General features: G+C 43.5%; 1 protein-coding gene across 1 annotated transcript in view; it reads right to left on the reverse strand.

The window, feature by feature from the left end:
• Window positions 1-10,389: 10,389 nt before the first annotated feature.
• The window catches only part of LOC119456926 (uncharacterized), a 39,064-nt gene continuing 35,552 nt past the window's right edge, over window positions 10,390-13,901 (reverse strand). The window contains exons 9-10 of the mRNA XM_049669143.1: window positions 12,112-12,184; window positions 10,390-10,536 (exon numbers count right to left, since the gene is read on the reverse strand). Of these exons, the coding sequence (XP_049525100.1) occupies window positions 10,390-10,536; window positions 12,112-12,184 (220 nt within the window). The remainder of the gene's footprint in view (window positions 10,537-12,111; window positions 12,185-13,901) is intronic.

Below are 13,901 nucleotides of genomic sequence, written 5' to 3' on the forward strand. Positions count from 1 at the left end.
ATGCGTTGACGTCAATTCACGCGATGAATATACGCACATGCGCAGGTTGGTTTTTCCCTTAAAAAGGTAAGCCTATAGCACGTCACAATGTTGGCGCAGCCAGGTCCACTCACTTCTTCGGAAAGCACTGGATCGTTACATAATATCACGCTCGATGGTTATACATGCGTTGACGTCAATTCACGCGATGAATAAACGCACATGCGCAGGTTGGCTTTTCCTTAAAAAAGGTAAGCCTATAGCACGTCACAATGTTGGCGCAGCCAGGTCCACTCACTTCTTCGGAAAGCACTGGATCGTTACATAATATCACGCTCGATGGTTATACATGCGTTGACGTCAATTCACGCGATGAATAAACGCACATGCGCAGGTTGGCTTTCGCTTAAAAAAGGTAAGCCTATAGCACGTCAGCAATGTTGGCGCAGCCAGGTCCACTCACTTCTTCGGAAAGCACTGGATCGTTACATAATATCACGCTCGATGGTTATACATGCGTTGACGTCAATTCACGCGATGAATAAACGCACATGCGCAGGTTGGCTTTTCCTTAAAAAGGTAAGCCTATAGCACGTCACAATGTTGGCGCAGCCAGGTCCACTCACTTCTTCGGAAAGCACTGGATCGTTACATAATATCACGCTCGATGGTTATACATGCGTTGACGTCAATTCACGCGATGAATAAACGCACATGCGCAGGTTGGCTTTTCCCTTAAAAAAGGTAAGCCTATAGCACGTCACAATGTTGGCGCAGCCAGGTCCACTCACTTCTTCGGAAAGCACTGGATCGTTACATAATATCACGCTCGATGGTTATACATGCGTTGACGTCAATTCACGCGATGAATATACGCACATGCGCAGGTTGGCTTTCCCTTAAAAAAGGTAAGCCTATAGCACGTCACAATGTTGGCGCAGCCAGGTCCACTCACTTCTTCGGAAAGCACTGGATCGTTACATAATATCACGCTCGATGGTTATACATGCGTTGACGTCAATTCCCGCGATGAATAAACGCACATGCGCAGGTTGGCTTTTCCTTAAAAAAGGTAAGCCTATAGCACGTCACAATGTTGGCGCAGCCAGGTCCACTCACTTCTTCGGAATGCACTGGATCGTTACATAATATCACGCTCGATGGTTATACATGCGTTGACGTCAATTCACGCGATGAATAAACGCACATGCGCAGGTTGGCTTTTCCTTAAAGAAGGTAAGCCTATAGCACGTCACGATGTTGGCGCAGCCAGGTCCACTCACTTCTTCGGAAAGCACTGGATCGTTACATAATATCACGCTCGATGGTTATGCATGCGTTGACGTCAATTCACGCGATGAATATACGCACATGCGCAGGTTGGCTTTCCCTTAAAAAAGGTAAGCCTATAGCACGTCACAATGTTGGCGCAGCCAGGTCCACTCACTTCTTCGGAAAGCACTGGATCGTTACATAATATCACGCTCGATGGTTATACATGCGTTGACGTCAATTCACGCGATGAATATACGCACATGCGCAGGTTGGTTTTCCCTTAAAAAGGTAAGCCTATAGCACGTCGCAATGTTGGCGCAGCCAGGTCCACTCACTTCTTCGGAATGCACTGGATCGTTAAATAATATCACGCTCGATGGTTATACATGCGTTGACGTCAATTCACGCGATGAATAAACGCACATGCGCAGGTTGGCTTTTCCTTAAAAAAGGTAAGCCTATAGCACGTCACAATGTTGGCGCAGCCAGGTCCACTCACTTCTTCGGAAAGCACTGGATCGTTACATAATATCACGCTCGATGGTTATACATGCGTTGACGTCAATTCACGTGATGAATATACGCACATGCGCAGGTTGGTTTTCCCTTAAAAAAGGTAAGCCTATAGCACGTCGCAATGTTGGCGCAGCCAGGTCCACTCACTTCTTCGGAAAGCACTGGATCGTTACATAATATCACGCTCGATGGTTATACATGCGTTGACGTCAATTCACGCGATGAATATACGCACATGCGCAGGTTGGCTTTCCCTTAAAAAAGGTAAGCCTATAGCACGTCACAATGTTGGCGCAGCCAGGTCCACTCACTTCTTCGGAAAGCACTGGATCGTTACATAATATCACGCTCGATGGTTATACATGCGTTGACGTCAATTCACGCGATGAATATACGCACATGCGCAGGTTGGCTTTCCCTTAAAAAAGGTAAGCCTATAGCACGTCACAATGTTGGCGCAGCCAGGTCCACTCACTTCTTCGGAAAGCACTGGATCGTTACATAATATCACGCTCGATGGTTATACATGCGTTGACGTCAATTCACGCGATGAATAACGCACATGCGCAGGTTGGCTTTTCCCTTAAAAAAGGTAAGCCTATAGCACGTCACAATGTTGGCGCAGCCAGGTCCACTCACTTCTTCGGAAAGCACTGGATCGTTACATAATATCACGCTCGATGGTTATACATGCGTTGACGTCAATTCACGCGATGAATAAACGCACATGCGCAGGTTGGTTTTCCCTTAAAAAAGGTAAGCCTATAGCACGTCGCAATGTTGGCGCAGCCAGGTCCACTCACTTCTTCGGAATGCACTGGATCGTTAAATAATATCACGCTCGATGGTTATACATGCGTTGACGTCAATTCACGCGATGAATAAACGCACATGCGCAGGTTGGCTTTTCCTTAAAGAAGGTAAGCCTATAGCACGTCACGATGTTGGCGCAGCCAGGTCCACTCACTTCTTCGGAAAGCACTGGATCGTTACATAATATCACGCTCGATGGTTATGCATGCGTTGACGTCAATTCACGCGATGAATATACGCACATGCGCAGGTTGGCTTTTCCCTTAAAAAAGGTAAGCCTATAGCACGTCACAATGTTGGCGCAGCCAGGTCCACTCACTTCTTCGGAAAGCACTGGATCGTTACATAATATCACGCTCGATGGTTATACATGCGTTGACGTCAATTCACGCGATGAATATACGCACATGCGCAGGTTGGTTTTCCCTTAAAAAAGGTAAGCCTATAGCACGTCGCAATGTTGGCGCAGCCAGGTCCACTCACTTCTTCGGAAGCACTGGATCGTTACATAATATCACGCTCGATGGTTATACATGCGTTGACGTCAATTCACGCGATGAATAAACGCACATGCGCAGGTTGGCTTTTCCTTAAAAAAGGTAAGCCTATAGCACGTCACAATGTTGGCGCAGCCAGGTCCACTCACTTCTTCGGAAAGCACTGGATCGTTACATAATATCACGCTCGATGGTTATACATGCGTTGACGTCAATTCACGCGATGAATATACGCACATGCGCAGGTTGGTTTTCCCTTAAAAAAGGTAAGCCTATAGCACGTCGCAATGTTGGCGCAGCCAGGTCCACTCACTTCTTCGGAATGCACTGGATCGTTAAATAATATCACGCTCGATGGTTATACATGCGTTGACGTCAATTCACGCGATGAATAAACGCACATGCGCAGGTTGGCTTTTCCTTAAAGAAGGTAAGCCTATAGCACGTCACAATGTTGGCGCAGCCAGGTCCACTCACTTCTTCGGAAAGCACTGGATCGTTACATAATATCACGCTCGATGGTTATACATGCGTTGACGTCAATGCACACGATGAATATACGCACATGCGCAGGTTGGATTTCCCTTAAAAAGGTAAGCCTATAGCACGTCACAATGTTGGCGCAGCCAGGTTCGCTCAGTTCTCTGGAAAGTGCTGGTTTACCACATTCGGCTGGTTCGGCATTATCCGTGTTAATGCACGTGCTGACACAGATTTAAGCGAATAATAAATGGATGTACGCAGATGAGCTTTCGTGCAAATAAACTTAAAAATAAAGCCTATAGCTCCTTATAATCTCGTTTACTAGTAAATGAGATTCTAAGTATCTCGTAAATATCGCCGTACGCTCTCGTTTACGAGTAAACGAGAGTCTGCGCTGCTGTAAAAACGAAGCGCGATTGCTGGGCTCATTCACAAAATTCTGTATTGACTAAGGAACAGGTAGCTCAATTCTACTTCTACATTTGGCTCATAATTCTAGCCAGTTGGTATTGAATGTATAAACCTTTTGCAAAAAAAAAAAAACCTCATCTGACTGACAAGCGCTTTATCTCCAACATTAGTTGCACCAAGCTCTATAATGTTTCACAGTCGTAAAGCATATCTTAACTATTTTCGGGCAAATAAATTGTATTACCTAATTCCAAAGCAAACATTTTGTATATTTAGATTAGCATGTGACTCTTTCTGTTCAACACACCTTTAGACTACCGGAGACCACTCAGGAAACATGACTTTATTGAGCGTAAGAATAAAAATATTATGGTATAAATAAAACGTGAGAGAACTTGCCGCCAATCTATTGCGCCAACAATTAATTGGGCCAATAGCTGTTTGGCCAATCTTCTGGTCCTTAAACCAACCCACTAAGATGAATGAATTGATAACACACTCTCCTCGTACATCACTTCTTTTTATTTTGACGAAAAGCGTACAAACTTCTTGTTGAAAGTAAAAGATCTTCAAAAAAAAAAAATCCCGCAAGCTTGAAATGTAATAGCCCCACAATTTGCGTTCTCATAGTTTTTTCATGCTTTCTGATCAGGTTCGGCTTCCATTGCAATGGACCACTTAAAGCTGCTTATCCATCACTTACTTATCGTATGTCATCCTGCACTCAACCTCATTGTAGAGAAATATCGCATTTTCCTGCAACACCTGTAAATCAGGACACGCAAGACACCGCAGCGACTACCTAATTTTTCAGAATGGTATCAAACGTATTTCGTGATATGCTTAAAGTGCTCGGGAGCAACAAAATTGAAGTATCTTTTGCCAACGGACCGGGTGACCCAACAAACAGCGCGCGCTGAACTAAGTATTACAGCATAACAGCGCACACCCGATAGCCGAAGGCCAGTCGTCACAAAAGCTCTGACAAGTCATTATGAGTGCGCACGATAACGGAACACAAATGATGAGAAAGCAACGCTGTATACAAGCACGTGCAGCTACGCATTGCTAGCAGACGACAGCAGGAGCAATTCACACTAGGCGTGGAAACGACGGTGACTCTGCTCGATTTCCCAGGCAATAGTGTTCTAGAACATTCCTTACAGTTGTACAGACTCACATAAAAAAATGCACGGAAAGTCGGCCGGTAGCGTCAAGTTGCATTCAAGCAGGGTAGCGCGCGGCATGGCTGACGTCCCTCAAAGATATCGGGATTATCGAGTACCAGGGCGAGAATGCGAGTGCGAGATGATAAAGCTGGCAGCTTGATTCCCACTATCTTCCCGAACGCCCATTCCTAGAGGTCAGGTGGTATGCCGAGTTTTGAAAGCATTGCAAAGTTTTGTGATCGCCAGCTTTGTGATCGAGAGTGGTCGTGGTCGTGGAGTGAACTCTGTTAATGTGTGTCTTCGGGCGCGTGACACGACGCGTGTTTACTTATTAAGCGAATGTTTACTGCTATTTATATTGCCCACAAAACGACGACCCTTACCTCGTGCTGTAGTCTAATGCTTTGCTATAGGTGTGAATGCTTCGCCTTTCGGGCGAAACTGCAATTTTTTTAGCATTATCTCGCTGGTATTAATTTAATGAAATAAAAATAAAATAAATATTTAAATACATCGAGAGCCGGTGCAGCAGTCCTTGATTTTGCAGAAATACGTAAGTGATGTTGACCAGATTGTTTTTGAAATGGCGTTTCTCGAAAGCTTTTCTGAGGCCGACGAGGAAACTACTGCACCCAAAAAAGATGACGAGTACGTGGTTGTGCGCATTAATGCTAAGGTTCCACACGCTTTATAATACAAGTATTACGCTGCCAGTGGATGCCTTGACAGCAGGCGCACATACGGATCGCAGGACTCACACTTTGCCGAAAGATATCGCTACTATGTATCTTGTCGGAAGAGACGTTCAATAAATTTTTTTGTCGTGATCGTTTTGACTATTTAGCGACTGTAGAGAAACGGGAAGGCAGGCTATTGTTTGTTGTCGTCTAGAACAAAACGTTCTGCTGACGCGGAAATAATTGCAACATTGCTTACGAAAAAAAAAAAAAAAAAAAAAACCCCGGTGCGATGTTTGTTCTGCCGTTGAGCAGGCTCGTTGTGCAGCGAAGCAAGCTTTTTTTGTGTCTGATGTTGCTAAGCTGGTCCCTTTTCGCCGAAACGTTGCGGCACAGTCTATGGGAACTTTATACGATGGCACTTATAAACTACTTAAAACCTAAAACGAGCACAATATGAAGCTGGAAATTAAGACGGCACTAGTTGACTGCTCGTACGCAAAAGTGGAAGTATGCTTTGCTGCTAGAATATGAGCTGCGCGGTGTAGCAGCCCACACGCGTGACAACATGTATGTATACAAATTCGTACTTTGAACACTGCCGGTGCAGAATAGTGAATGCGAGCCAAATCTTTCTGCAAATGCGGTGACTTTCTCTCCTTCTCCGAAACGTCCCTCTGGGACATGCCGGCACATTCGCTCCGTTATATTCTTCACACTGATGAGCACGACCATCACGAAGCAATAAGCAAAAGGAAGCAAGCTTGTAAGCGGGCTCATGCAGTAGCCGATGGTTTTGATAAGCTCCGTTACGGTTCGCAGGTCAGACAGTGGCACTCACAGCCACGTTGTCGACTGCTGGAAGAACTACCAAAAGCAAGTCAATGCTGTGTAAGCTTGGCAACGCAGACAACTAATTTGCGTTTTAATATGACTGGAGCGACACTTACCGGGCACCTTCGCACCAGTCTGTGAGCATCGGAAAGCATCGCTTAAAAACCATGACTGGCCCCATGTAGTCGTCTGCTATAAACGCTAACGGTCGCTGAAGGCTTGTAATTGTCGCTAAGTCCATTAAATGTTAGCTCGCAGTGCGCCCGCAGGGCGCGTGCCACAATGAGGGGACACTCAATATGCCGTTGACGATTTGATGTAAAACGCCCCGTGCAGCGCTCCAAAAAATTTGTACCGACCATGTCACCGGTTAAGAGGAAGCTTTAGCTCGCGATCAACTTTGATGCCACCTATTCAAATACATGTAAGACGTAGAAACCCTTTTCTGAGAGAAACTCCTGGGCCGACTTAATGAAATGTGTTGCGTTTGAGATAGAAAGTTAAACTCTAGTGATAGATGGACGCGGAGTTTTGATTTAGGGCATGAAAATTATCATTGGAATTTTTAAGAATTAGGAAGTTTGAAAAAAAATAGAAGCACCAAGTTTACAAATTCGTACGGAGCTCTGCACCAAGAACAGATATCGCAGTTATGCAACTGCATCCATTTGAGTATCAAAAGTGGCCAAAATGATTATGTCAATTCGCATGTTACGTGAATTTGTTGCATTGTTTACAAAGGTTTTGCAAAAGTTATATTCACAAATTAGTGGTCTATTTGAGAGTCATGTATATTTTATCACTTTTGTCCGCTTGAGATGTACTATTAGGTGCAATTTACAGAACTGTGATATCATTTTTCCACGGAGGTATATAAGCTGACTGGCATGATCACTGTCTTTGTCTGCATGTCGCGAATTGGGCAGCTTGAGGAAATGAAGCTGTTCTGGCCTTCCTGTTGTTCGTGAAAGGTAAGAATTTGCATGGGATTGTTGTCGGCAGCTTCAGCCTGGTTTCTGCACTTTGTCAGATACCAGCTACGTTTAATGCCACAGCAGCTCCAGGACAAATGAAGAATCACAGAACGAATGTCAGTAGTGAGACTCAAAGCGTGTGAAATTTGCCAAGAACATCGCAGCTCCAATGCTGACTTTGTAAAATTGTTGGCAATTTCTTGTGGCTTGGGCATAAACTGCGCATTACAGTTCTGTGAACACATGCTGCTATTTTTTTGTTTAACAGCTGCATGAAAATCGGCAGGCATATATAGAATAGGAATATTTCATTGTTGATTTGGTAAACATTTCGCTTGGTAAAAGCGTGGCGGTCATGTATTAATTCCTCATGTAACTTTTTCGCTGCTATAGAAGGGATCATAAAAGACAGACTGTCGCTGCTGCTTCTCTGACGGTTAGTTTAGCTAGGTAACTCCCAGTTTTCGGTGCCCAATAGAGGCTGTATCAAATCTGCAGTAGAGTAGCAGTCTGGGTCAGTTGGTACATACAGAAGGAACTTAGTTTCCTATCGCACTGGCGTTAGCTACGTGGCGTTTTGCAATCACCTTTGTTCGTGTGTGGGTGTCGGCTTTTGAGCTACGCATGCTCGCCGGGTTTTCCTGAGAGACGAGGTTCTTCAATAAAGCACAGTTGTTAGTCCAGTCGTCGTGTGTGCCACGTCTATTTCTCTGTCCTTCATTTTTTGACTGGTTTTTACTATTCTGTATCAAACCTGTTTGAGAAAATTTAAGTAAACTAGCAGCATTGTGAAATTTGAAACAAATTCTCTGTCCAAACACGATCATTGCAATCTGAAGGCTAGTGCACTTTCATGCTACTGCTTAGACAAACCTCGTGATTGCATAAATTCTGGAAAGCTGTGTCTTGCTGAGCAGACACAATCCTCTGTACGACTTACCTTAAAGATGTGTTACCAGCTACTTCATCCACTGGATTTTGAAGATGGAAAGTCTGATATAAAACGTACGAATAAAATCTCATGCGCGAAAATGTACGGCGTGAGGTTGTTACCACTGTGAACAATTGCGTTATGTTCTTTGTTTAGGAAAGTCAGAAAACAAGACTTCCAATTTGCTTAATGCATTTCCTATTGCGCAAGAAAAGAATAAAAAAGAAAAGGAAACAGATGAAAAATTAAGTTTAGGTGTAGCAACCTGAGTAAAAGAGCGCGTAGAACGCGATTTGACCTCTCCGTCATACTATCAGGATAATTGCATACCTTGCTCGCATTGTTTTTTTTGTCAGTTCATTCTTATTGCTTTCAGCAAGGCGCTTGTTTGTTAGAACAAGCATTCGCTCTATTTATATTTGTGTGTATTGTTGAAATGTTGTCCCTGCTAGCAGATTGTTATTGTTATTCGGTGAATTCTAATAACAAAACGCCTCTGTAGAAACAAAGGCAGAGCGCTACATTGTCGTAGCTGTTTCATTGAAAAAGCACAAGCCATAATGCTGAACACGGCTAGGCGTGTCATGTTTTATTTGCTATCACAAAATATATCAGAACTAAAAGACATACAAATTTATCCCCTGTTTTAAATATGCGATTGATTATTGTGTCATCAATCCCCTCTTCAATAAATTAATAAAGAAAACGTAGTGGTTAGATTTTTTGGAGTTCAAGCGCTAATACTAATGGTTACACAATTGAACTTATTGTTTTCATAAGCTTACCGCCTACTGCACTGTCACTATTGTAGACGGATATTTTGTATAAGTTTTTTTCAGTGCAGATTAGGTGCCATGCACAAAGTATTCATATCGAGGCGTGATTTTTTTTTTTTGATGCGCACTGAACAGAAGGGTCTTCAGCTTTGTGGTGCTTACAAGCGAATCGGGAGCCGCTTCCAGCACCACAGCGATTGATAGAAACATCGGCAGCAAACTCGTTAAGTTTGCTAGCAATGTGCCTCTAACAACAAGTCACATCTACGAAAATTCAATAGTGATTCACACGTAGTGCTCTTTAGCAAATGATTCTGATATATATATATATATATATATATATATATATATATATATATATATATAAGTAAACGGGGCCAGGTTAGACGACTGCGTAGTGCCGTTAGACGTGAAAAGCAACTTAATTTATAGACTAATTTATTAAAAGGAGGTTAAATTCACAACTCTATCTATCGAATATAAAATCATCCGTTGTGGATGCTTTGTTGCAAACGAGGTCGCCTTGGGTGTTGAAAAGTGCAGAGATATTTTAATAGGCGGTGTTTTTTGCATTCTCAGCTTAACTGAATACGCCGGCGAGGTCGGCTAGAGAACTAGGATTCTCCTGTACAGCTAAGGAATGTTACAAAATTGGAGCAACCTTTGGGACTCTACGCACTGTATGCACATACGCACATAACCTGCAAGCCCTCTTGTCTTTGTCATTGTTATACGTCGTGCTTGTTATGGTCGATGTACGCTTTGCTTCCGCCTATACTGAACATATTTCGTGTTTTGTATGAAAGTATTCAGTTGTTGACGCACTTACATTTTGTACTCACATTTGCGGATCGTGTCTTAATGCGTTCCTCATTTGATTTGATATAACTTTGTAATCAGCACGTTCCCTGTGTTTTTGATCTCCATTTTCTCATTCGTAATATCCTCACCTCTAAGATCTACTGAGTAATGAACGCATGTTTAATTCTGAAATGCAATGGTGAACTTTAGGTAGCTCAGCGAGCACTGCACGTGGCCAACCAGTGGCAGTTACTTAGGCACGCACTAAGTGCTTGAACACATGAAACCGGCTGCGAAGAAACTTGGTCAGCGATGTTTCCAACACCACGTAGACCGAGTACAGGGACACGCCCAGCCAGAGGCCGATGTAGCCGCCAATGTAGGCGAGCGCCTCTTGTCCCTGTGATAAAGGCGATTTAATAACAATACGCATTAAAAGAATTTCCGCGTAGAGACTTCCCGAAACATATCAATCAGCAGGATCCGAATACACAATACCATAAGTTCGTAAAATTTTTTCTTTATTGAGTGGACACGTTTTGTGCGCCATCAATAGTAGTTCGTACGCCAGAGTCACGCTAGCGACTCTTTCGTACGAACTACTTTCTTAATACGGGCACGGCGTGCGTATTATGTAACCATTCCTCTTATTTTACTTTCTTATTGCCCTTCGCTATCAGTTCGCACGGAGCCGCGCCCCTGCTACTGCTGGGATCGGCCCTCAGCGGGAAAGATTAAAAGAAATGAATAGAATAGAAGGCAAAGAATCCTTTCATAATAAGGCCCCAGGGCCGTGTTCACAAAAAACATTCTGATTTGTTTTTAACGCCAGTGATGTCTGCAATAGGCGAAGTGTACCTGTAAACTTGGTTTTATGCCGATAGTTATCACGAGTGGCGGGCAGCTAAATATCGGCAAATAAAAAAAAACCCGCTTGTGTAAAAAAAAAAAATATGAGTTGACACTTCAAAGTGGTTCCTAAAAAAGTACTGGTCAATCTCGAGGGTTAACGTATTATTAGCGAAGGTGGCTGGGCAATAAGAAATGGCTCTTTCGAACGAATGTAACCGTTGTCTGCTTTAGTTTTTCCGAAACCTCTCGGACGAGAATGACGCCTGTGATAGGCCGTCGCCGAGGAGAGCGCAATCATGTGTGGCGGGCCCCAAACGCCGGCCAGTGAGGAAACGCTCTTACGTACGAGGGACCGAATGCACAAAGCTTTTCCTTTGTAAGGCTTTTTGCCTTTGGTCGGCCCGCATCGCTTATAATACGTCCACCATCCCGAATGGCTGGCATCTCGGGTCGGATGCGCAGTGCTTTTCGTTCTAGGTCTCATTTGCATATGGCTCGCGGCTTTAGCTAATAAGAGCCCAGCATCCGAATTGACTGGAATTTTCTCTTACGAACAATTCTAGAGTAAGTGCTTTTTGTGCACAAAAAGCGCTTTCTCTACGAAAGGACTCTTTTTGTGGCTATGAGCCCAGCACCTGTGCACAAATACTCTTCTCTCGTAAGAACGTTTCTTTGACGCCCAGCCAGGGAGGAATGTGGTTGAACGCGATTGGCTGAAATGCCACCGGCAACGCTCGACGCTCCATGCAAACTAACATAACCTAACCTAACCTAACCTATCGTGGGTGACACGTAAATGCAATAATCCTCCCAGCATGACATGAGAGCGTCGCCAGCTGCGTTTCAGCCAATGGCATTCAACCGCGGTTGCTCAGGCGCTATGCCTTCTAGATTTTCAATATATGCGCGCCCCGGCAGCCACCACTCATGATAGCGATCGGCATGGTAATGAAAAGATCGCTATGACGAAGGCCGACCATAGGCCGTACTTAGACGAGTTTGGGAATACGGGTACAGAACTAAAGACTCATTTATACAAAGCGAGCGCTAACGGGTTGAGCCAAGGCTACTTTAGTGTTTCTCTTAAGTGCCCGTTCTGCTTGAATACGCGAGTAGGACTCACCGTAAGCCGCCTCTGGTAGTCGTAGACAGTTTGCAAATTTGTCGCGAAACGAATGATGGCCGTGAATGATGACCTGTGAACACAAGCCAACCATTGGAATAACGACCATGAAAGTGCTCTGTGTATCAAGGTATCTTGCATAAAACTTGCCTGCCCCCTTTGCCTCGTCAAGTGTGAGAGCCCCCCCCCCCCCCCCCCCCCCCCCCCCTGCAAAAAACCTAGAAAGAGAGGCAGAAGAACCCCAAGATAAAAAAGAATGCTTACTGGTTTTGTCCGGGCTGGTGCGTGTAAACGAAAGAAAAGAATGCGAGATAGCATGAAATCCTGTATATTTCATCATGTGCATACAGGATCATGAAATAATGCTCCAGTATGTGAGTTTTTTAGTTGATGAGAAGCTTCGATGTAGGAGCCCCACAAAACTGTAGCTACGGCGAGTCGCTGTGCCTTGATTGTCTTGACGTCGCTTTATTCTGACGAGCACGTTCTATGTAAGAGCTGTTAATTGATAGCCTATATGGGGCGAGGCTTGATTGAACGCAATTTGCATAAAAATAATTTGGTAATTACTTCAATTCAAGAAATAAGTTATTTCTTGAAGAAAGCTAAACTGAGTTTCAACAATTAGAAACCATTCAATACAGGTTCAAGCAAGGGTTATTTTTGTGTTATGTTAGCTGTAATAATTTCAAGTATTCTTTACGGACGCATTCATAAACGCTTTATGTTCAGTTAAAGCAGAAGTGCTGCGCTTAACCATGGAATAGTTTTGTGTCAAACCTTCTAGAAAATTGTTAAGTAATATTGAAATGAAATGTCTCTTGAAATGCAGGTGGACTAAAATAATATAAGCACCCTATTGTACAGATAATCGAAATGAATCACAACTGGATTAGTTGCCATGTAGTCAAAAGCTTAATCTCGACGATACCAACTCTATTATTTTGAGGAAATGGTGACGAGGAGGGAACAGTCCTACGCTGTAAGTTGAAAGTAATTGAAGATTGGCCAACTCCGTTCCTACGACAGTAGTCGGCAATAGACTCAGACGACATATCACTATTTCATGAAACTGAGTCGCGGATACCAAAAACGAAAATTATAATTATAGCCTGTAGCCCTCTTGGTCCGGTGTTTGCATTCGTAAATTACATATACATATGTAAAACCTCGAAGAGGCTGGTTGTCGAGCGTCGTTTGCGTGCATACGCAGCAGTGAAACCGTTTCTTCGTCAAGTAAAAATTTTCATACTGCCTCTACTTGTATAATCTTGCTGCCGGCCTGCTCTGTTGTACCAACTCTTCATGCGAGATTGAAATAGATGCAAGAGTTCTCACAATATATCAGAGCTGCTTCTTCCCTTACTTAAAATAATCGAAGTTCGCGTTACTTCTGCTTGAGTGACATTCTTGAGTTACATCTGACATGCAAGAGTGACATGCAAGTCAGATTCATCAAAACTGCTGCATGCAGGTAACAGTGCAATGTCTACTGATAAAGGAGTTGAATTGCTCGTCAGAATTGACAGTTTCAGTTTTTTAAGAGTTGCGTTACAGTTGCAGCTGTCTATAAATTTTACGTGTTGTGCTTTCAGCGCAAAGAAAATGATAAGCCAATCAGTAGTGACTTCTTAATAACAAACAACATAATTAAGTACACATTTCTCAACAAAAATCGACCATATAAGCGACTTAATAGTCAACATATGCAATTTGGTCTTGCACATTTATGACTACGTTTCTCCTGACAGTACCAGAATATTATCTATAGAGTCTCACTTGACACGTCG

Source organism: Dermacentor silvarum, chromosome 6, assembly GCF_013339745.2.
Source record: "Dermacentor silvarum isolate Dsil-2018 chromosome 6, BIME_Dsil_1.4, whole genome shotgun sequence".
Lineage (NCBI taxonomy): Eukaryota > Metazoa > Arthropoda > Arachnida > Ixodida > Ixodidae > Dermacentor > Dermacentor silvarum.